The following is an 8,969-nucleotide window of genomic DNA, read 5'->3' on the forward strand; positions in this document are numbered from 1 at the left end:
GTATAGCACATCTGCTATGAGCATTATCGACAGCTCTTAGTGCCAACAGTCCATGTGATGGCCATTGCAGTAGGGATAATAGCAATATCTGCTATGAGCATTATGACAGCTCTTAGTGCAACAGTCCATGTGATGGCCACTGCAGTATGGTATAATAGCAACATCTGCTATGAGCATTATGACAGCTCTTAGTGCAACAGTCCATGTGATGGCCACTGCAGTAGGGCATAATAGCAATATCTGCTATGAGCATTATGACAGCTCTTAGTGCAACAGTCCCCATTACAAGCCACAAACCATTAAGATAGTTCATCCAAAGTTACCAAACACATCCAAATAACCAATATATATATGAAAAGTAACAAAGCACATCTTGCTGGAAATTGGAAGTTCTTGTCTAATCTGCCTGACAACACTCCTAGGTATCTAACAGTAGGAGAATTCAATGCCAGATACTTCATTTGAGATGCAGGTGTAAAAACTAATGGAAGAAGTTTACATTTTGCTCTCCACAGTATAGCCACCAACCTTATATGCTAAACTCAGGTAAACCAACAAGAATCTCTGATTGCCAAGGTGACGGGACTCCCCTATATATCTTACTTATGCTGACCCCACCTTGAATGCCATCTTTACCTAGTATAGTGTGCATAATATATGCAGTGATCACCAGAAATTGGAATAAAATAATCTAGATACACAAACAAGCATAAAAAGCTTTCTAAAAACACGACTTGCTTATGTTCTTCTGAAGTCTTATTCATTCCATTGTAGATTATGCACAGTACTGATCATCAGTATGAGTGCTACATCACTAAATAAAACTGAGAAGATACAAAATACCCATTTAAGACTGATTCATGAGATGTACTATAGTCACCCCTACCAAAACCCTTCTTCTTCAGAGCCTTGGAGTGTAAAGACCAAGCGTTCCATTATTGAACCACTGAAACATTCCAGCTTCACAATGACCCCACAGATACCAACCAAGCACAGGATTGCCTAAAAGATACTTCAGGAGGCAGTCATGGATGAACTGATACTATACTGCCACCACTGCCACTAGAAAAAATGCAACTGTTTCTGAGTAATTTGATGATGTTGATTCTAAGAATCATGTTGAAAATTATTGATCACCTATAGTTTTCGAGTTATGATAGATTTATTCAAAATACTCTTATATATCGTGAAAATAACTTTTTCTTTGATAACTTTATTTATTTATTGAAAATTGCATTTAAGAATGTATAATCTACATGCTTTGATAAGTTTCTTTCATGTTCACAGCATAAGCAACAGAAATTGATGGTTTAGTGTTCCCATTGTGCAAAAGTACAGCTTTCAGACTAACTTTAGATGAATCAATAAAAAGTCTCCATTTTTGAGGATGATGTTCAGTACCTAATTCTTCCATTAGTGCATCAACATTTGTATAGAAAAACAAAGTATCTTGCACGCTGTAGTGAAAAGCAAGACTTTGATGGCAACTTTGGTAAATTGAAACTTTGTTTCTGGAGCTAATAAATTCCATTGGTCTAAACTAGAGCCAAGAAGTTCCCCATTCTGCATTGATAGAGACAAGTCAAGAATCAGATCATTTAGCTAAAATGCTACATTTATAGAATCAAGTCATAAATCAGATCATTTAGCTCTTCTTGTGTGATCAGACGAGGCAGTTTATGTTCAGGTACCACAGGAATAGAATTACTAGGTGCAGAGGATGAAGATGATTCATTTTCTTCTTTGCAGGATAATTCTTCTGTTTTCCAATTTGCTGATGGATGTGGCACTGGAAGATCATCCCCATGAGGTACTGGTTTCATAGCAGATGCAATATCTGGATATTTAATGTATTCTTTAGTTTTGCCTGAATATCCAGAAACTTTAGTCAGTCATGCAAAAGTAACAGTCAGTTAAATTATCTTTGGGCTTATGCCATATCATGGGAACTGCAAATGGCATACTTGCTCTCTTCTTATTCAACCACTGTATCAAGCCAGATGTGCAAACTGTACAATACACCTATGGAGCCCAATGTTTTTCTTGGCCACCGATTTTAAACTCAAAAATAGTGGTAGTAAGCTATCTTTACCTTGTGTATGTGATGTTTTTCCTTCATGAAACTGTAATATATTTTCCACAAATGTAGTAGAAACTATTTGGGTGATTTTTGCATTTTACTTGAGCTGCTGGCAACCAGCATTTCAAATCATTTTCTAAAAAATATCAAAGAATTTATATTTACAAAACTAGAGTTTAAATGATTTAAAAAAAAAAAAAATTTTTGCAGAATTTGATTATATCGTGGGTATAATGCAAGGAAGAAGATCGGACTTTGTTTTGACTGTACGTGGAGAGAGGCAAAATGGCCAACTGAGTGAGTAAGATGCAATTGAGAGAGAGGATCTGACTTTTCCTCTTTTATGCTCAGTTGAGGGACGTCTCAAATGTTCCAGCAAACTGAGCTCCTGAGGGTTTTGTGATTCCCGGGTGGAGCAGGTGAGCATGGAAATGAAGCAAAACTGGTGCAATTTGTTACAAATAAATTGATAACAAAGAGCATATATGAACAATACATTTGGAATTTTACACCAATATAATACAGTCAATGTTTGAAGTTATAAAAAATTCATGCCTCTTACCCACTAAACTATCCAAGTAAACTTAATTTCACAGCATAAATCTATTGTACTGAGTTGATTACATGGTATTTCATAGTCAAATTACCCCAACCACCTGAGTTTTCTCCAGTAACAAACTTTTTATTGTCCAGTGTAATCCATCACCACCCAGTCTCAGATGCCTTCGGGTGGAATAAACATTTTCACCACTTGGAGCTGCGGAAATCAGCCAAAGCAGAAAATGTAAAGTTTGGGCAGAGGATGAAACACAAAAAAGCCTGTTTAAAGACCACAAATGGCAGTTATCTATAATCAAAGCCACAGTTGATTTATACACTACAGGTAGCAAAAAAACTAGCTGGTCATTCATTGTTTTGCAAAGCAAAAACATTCTGCATAAGGCTGATGGATCATTCAAGCTTCTCTCAAGCAGCACAAGGATGCAGCTGGAAGCCATAAAAAAAGTTCTCCTCCAGAATCCTGAAAGCAGTGAATTGCAAATGGACAGCACCACCAATGTAATATTTGTGACTGACTCACACAGAGTGCTGTATAAAATTCAGGGTGGTTAGTCTCCAGATGGATGAAAGAAAACAAAGTACCTAGAAGTCAAGAGAAACTCTTTTACCAAATCCTAAACAACCTAAATGTAAGATAATAACCTCCTCTGCAATAGTAAGGTCAAAGCAGTAATCATGGAAGGTCTTTATTGACATTCAGAATGAATTAAGACACTGGAAAACAATGTACTATATGATGTAGCTAGAAAAAAAGGAAAAAGATGAAGAATCGGTAGAACAGTATACAGCCAGAAGGTGACTAGTAACATCAGTAAAGGAATTATTTTCTACTTCCCACAAGGCAGTGAGCTTCCACATGAAGGGTTAGCATCTGTCAGAGCAAATTCGGGGATTTTCACACTGTCAAACTTCATAAAGTTTATAATGTAAACCCAAAATTAACAAAAATAAACCATCAGATATTTTTGCTGATGCTAGCGTTTGATGAACAAATATTTGAGCATGGGTTTCAACAAAATTTTTTAAGACTTCTAATTCCTGATGAAAATGCACAACAAAATATTCCTCAAGTGAGTTAGATATAACCTTAAAGTTAAATGAGTTTAAACTAAAGGCTAATTATAAAAAAAAAATAGCATATATTTTGAATTAAAAGAAACAAAAACATCCAAGTTAACCTCTCTACATCTGACCATGTTTCTTGATTTTTCTAATATTAAAATAAATGATGTAAAAAAATTATTTATATTACCTTTTCTTTCTGTTTCAGAAGCTGGTTAATAAATTTACTTTGGACTTTCAAAAGGGTCTCATTTTCATCAAACAAGAAGTGCGACACATGATGGATAGCCATTAAATAAAGTACAGGACTCCCTGTGTTTGTCAGGGTACCTAACACCAACACAACATTAGATATCTGTCACCAATTTATCTTCCTTCTAAATATATATTGCACAGCTGCTTAGTGAATGAGCAAAAAATAAGCATGCAGAATTAATATTATTATATGGATGTAATACATTAATTAATACTATTATTGTAAACTATACTTCTATTTAGTTATTTGCTAGAGGGAGCTGCTAATTAAAATAATGACTAAATTTAGAATGTTCATAAAAATAGTCCTAGAATACCTAGAAAGATAACGAAGATGCAATAATCTAGAAATTCCATAGAATTTGGAGGAATGAGAGTGCGTTATAAATACAGGTAGCAGGTAATAAATAAGAAGTTAACACTATTGACAAAGGAGAGTCAAAGCGAGTATGTCTAAACTGTTTTATTGAACTACATTTAAAATTTAATTAAGCTATTTTCTTATCAATGTATGTCAAGAATATTGGCATAAAAATACAGTTTACCATTCAAATTTTTATATTATCTAATACACCACTGAAGCACATGATGTGGTAGTGCTGTGTCTTCTTAACGGAAAGAGCATATTCTATACAACATAAATCAAAATGATTGTCTGTTTTCTTTTAGTGGTCAAAACTGATAGTTTGTGAGGAGAGCTTGATGTGTTTATACATTGCTTTGAGCAATAATGGAATTTTTAAACCTATTTGAAACATTCTATTCTAGTACCCAGTATATTTTTGTGTTCTATGAACTATTTTTGGACAACACATAATAGGGAAAACAAATAGGCTTACCAAATAATGCACCAAGAGAAAAAGGCCTCAAGGCTAAAATAAGAGCTAAATTTATGTTCTATGTATACTTTATATATTTATTGATATATATGTTTCTTAATAAAAGAAATTAAAATGTAAAAAATTTGAAACTTATTAGATTACACAGGAAAGTTTGAAAAAGTTATTGTGATTTTTCTTAGAGGAACTATGTGTGCTGTCATCTCTTGATATAACATGATAGTTTTTTTACTTTAAACTCTTGCTAGGTGACTTTTTGCTTTGTTACACTATATAGAAAGGGTTCAATGAAGAATAAAACCATAAAATTAAATAAAAGAAGATGTGAAAGTTTACAAGGCCTAAGCTGTTAGGATAAATAATTATAATTTTAGATTTTATTCCATATTTTTCAACTTTTGAATCACTGAAAATTGATGATTTTGTTACAGTTAGTGTTAAAGTACAGACAAAATATAAAGTTTTACAAAAAAAAAAAAAACTTCTGATATTTATTTAGTAGAGTCTAGAGGTTATGCAAACGAAATACAAAAACAATAAGATAAAAAAATGTATCATATTTTTGTAACGAAAATCACCTTTCACTCAGACTAACTCAGTAAAGGCTTCATAAATTCAGACAAATCTTTAGTAAAAATACTTTATTAAAAATCTGATTTTTTTTTGTATAACATATTCATAATGTTTACTAAAAGCTTACCAAATTCATGAAGAAAAACTTAATGCATTCAGTTATAGTATGATTTCATGATTACAAAGTTAGTCAATGAGTATTCATTGAGTTTTTCAGTTCAGTATTAAACAGTGAGTTATCACATCTATTCTGCTATACAGTTACTCAGTGAGTTATGTGTTTGTTTATTGATCAAAGCTAAGGAAGTTATGTACATGTTCCATTAGCAAGGAATTTCTGTTGATACATTGTTTGTGAACTTAGGCCTACAACTTATATCAAAGTTAAAATATCCTGTAGAAATGTTATAAAAGAAATGAACTAATTTACTATCGCTACATGGATTGGGCATGGCATTATCTTTGTCAGATAATCTAAACAACCCGTCCAATGATAAAACATGTTACAGCATTATTATATGGTTGTAATACACTACTTAATATTAAGTGGATACTTAACAACTTAAATTATTTAAGTTTGAGTTAGGAACAAAGTTCACTACAGACAAATCAATAACTAAGATTTATAAAACTAATGATAATAAAGGGCTTCATAAATATAAACAATGAATAAATGCTTTGAAGTATATAAAAAATAGTTTAATGGTGTGTTTGTGAAACAAAATGAAGAAAGCTAAATATTCATAAAGCTAAGACTAGAAAATATACAAATGAAACAATATTCTAAATTAGAATTACAGTGGTCTGATAATACCACAAGTGATATTTTCCAAAGATAAATTATAGTGAAACATACCAAACCCATGCAATAACAAGCTAAAAACTAATTACAAATGTACTACAGTTAAAGCTATTGGTAAAGATTTTAGTTAATTTCTTTATGAAAAGCCACAACATTTCTGGGAAGCTATTGCCTTTATTTCAAACTTGTAATAATATAAGACTTTTCAAACTGGTATGCTGTTATTCATATTTTATGTAATCAACCATACTTCTTAAGTTGAAATTCACTCAAATTATCGACCTTTTAATTTTGACTTATTAGTGGCTTATTTGATTTTGAAAAATAAGTTCAAATATCATTTGTATTTTCACAAAAATGGAATTTTTAGTATTATATCATACAACATACATTTGTAATTTCTAGTTGAAGTAAATTTGGGCCACTATAGTCCATAAAATACAGTTTGTTATTCTTGATAAGCATTCTATAATTCCAACATGAAAAAAATAATTAAATATTATGTCACTTCTGAATGTCTTTCCTTGTGCAAGTTATCCTTTAACACGAGTCTACAATTAGCAAGAAAAAAGAAATTATGAGCTTATATACACACACACACACACACACCTGAAAGTAGACTTTTCTGGTAAAGAGCTATCATCTCCACATCTTTCTCTAGAGGGAACAAATAGTTGTCCAACGGAACAAGCAGCTAAAAGAGAATATCAAATCTTTCATAGAACAAATCTCAGACTTTAATATGGTGTAATGTTGTACACAAAATCACTAAAAAACAGCTGTTGATTTATAACGCTAAGTTTTAACAACATGTATGATTGTGTAAATTATGTTATGAATTCAATAGGACATTTTATTAATTAAATATCTGTGCACATCATGCACAGCTAATATGTAAGATTGGAAGAGCACAGTAGAAGCTAATTATCATGATTACATAAATCCAATCAAAGTGTGTATGATTATAGTAATTGAAAAGGGTGACTAAAAAAAAGGGTTTACCTGAGCAAAAGGAACACCTAGAATACGAAGAGCTGGTGTATGTTCAGAAAACAGTAACTTTCTCAGAGTGGAATCATAGCACTGCTGCAAGGGAACCATAATGAAACTACCAAACAGTGAGTCCCCATAAGAGACACTTTCAAAGTGTTCCAGCAGCTCCAGGTAGCTAGAAATGTTATAAGGTTCAAAACTTTTAATTTACATATTGATATTAAACCAAAAATAACATTCTAAAATTTATGTAACAGTATTTCAGTATTTACTTATGATATATTTGTTCAAAAAAATCCCTTAACAATATACAGTTGTTCTATGAAACATATCAAACCCAAGCTAAAACTAAATTACAACTTTACTATGAAACATATCAAACCCCTGCTAAAACATGCTTATAAGCACATTATATTTTTAAACACTACATTCTGAATCTAATTCTTTAGGGATTTTCAAGAATTAGTTGACCTGAAGAGATATGGGTTTAGGAAACAAGTCAATGACAATGGATGTGACAAAATAATGTGGTTGGAATACTATTTTTTATTCCCTTTTCTAATTCTTGAAAATCCCTAAAGGACTAGATTAAAAATGTAGTGTTTAAAAATGTAATAGGCCTAATACTAATGTCTTATGACAAGTATATTTCTAATCATTCTTTGTCAGCTTGTAAAAGGATTACATATCATAACAATTGTTGTTGTATCAAATGGCTTATATAAGTAGCATTCTAACCACAACAGTGTTTGTTGTATCCCAGCTGACCGGAAGGGCTCGAGATTGAGTAAAATGTGTCATTGGCAATGGATGTGACAAATTTAGTGTGGTTGGAATACTATTATTAAGTGCTTTTCTACTACTTGAAAATCTTTAAAGGAGAAGATGAACAATGTAGTGTTTAAAAGTGTAAAATGCCTAATACTAATATTATATCACAAGCAAGATTAATGTAATTTGCTAATTGATTAATTGTCAGGCTTGTTAATCAATTACATTCAACTAGTCTATTATTCTTATATGAGAGTAATATTCCCTTTAAAAAAAAATTCAAACTACCTTTTATTTAATATGATAGACATCTTCTGGTACAACAAGGTTGATTGAAAATAATTTTGTCACAAGACATTACTATTAGGCCTATTATATTTTTAATGCCATATTCTTCACTTAACCCCTTAGGGATTTGTGTGAATTAAAAGAGTGTATAATATTAGATTTCAACCACACTATGTTTGCCTTATCCATTGCCAATAACATGTTTGGCTCAATCCAGAACTCATCATGCCAGCTGTGATACAATGAACACAGAAGTAGTTGGAACATATCATAACACTTGTTGTAACAAATAGCTTATAGTGTCACACTATGTACCTTTGAATATACCAAGCATTCTTTTTAACACTATTATGAAATATTTTGAGAACATTCATCTGTATTTTAATATTGTAATTACTAATAGTCTCTGTATTTTAATATTGTAATTACTATTAGAGAGCCTCTGTATTTTAGTATTGTAATTACTATTCGAGAGCCTCTGTATTTTAATATTGTAATTACTATTAGAGAGACAGATATTATAATATTGTAATTACCATTAGAGAGCCTCTGTATTTTAATATTGCAATTACTATTAGAGAGACAGATATTATAATATTGTAATTAATATTAGAGTGCTTCTGTATTTTAATACTGTAATTATTATTAGAGCCTCTGTATTTTAATATTGTAATTACTATTAGAGAGCCTCTGTATTTTAATATTGTAATTACTATTAGAGAGCCTCTGTATTTTAATATTGTAA

General features: G+C 31.4%; 1 protein-coding gene across 3 annotated transcripts in view; it reads right to left on the reverse strand.

Annotated features, from left to right (window-relative positions):
- Positions 1–8,969, reverse strand: part of LOC106466873 (RNA polymerase II-associated protein 1-like) — a 120,245-nt gene that overhangs the window by 4,754 nt on the left and 106,522 nt on the right. For all 3 annotated transcript variants that reach the window (XM_022394944.1, XM_022394942.1, XM_022394943.1), the window contains exons 31-33: positions 7,175–7,340; positions 6,782–6,866; positions 3,894–4,033 (exon numbers count right to left, since the gene is read on the reverse strand). In XM_022394944.1, the coding sequence (XP_022250652.1) occupies positions 3,894–4,033; positions 6,782–6,866; positions 7,175–7,340 (391 nt within the window). The remainder of the gene's footprint in view (positions 1–3,893; positions 4,034–6,781; positions 6,867–7,174; positions 7,341–8,969) is intronic.

The sequence above is a fragment of the Limulus polyphemus genome, unplaced genomic scaffold (genome assembly GCF_000517525.1).
Source record: "Limulus polyphemus unplaced genomic scaffold, Limulus_polyphemus-2.1.2 Scaffold2407, whole genome shotgun sequence".
In the NCBI taxonomy this organism is placed as follows: domain Eukaryota; kingdom Metazoa; phylum Arthropoda; class Merostomata; order Xiphosura; family Limulidae; genus Limulus; species Limulus polyphemus.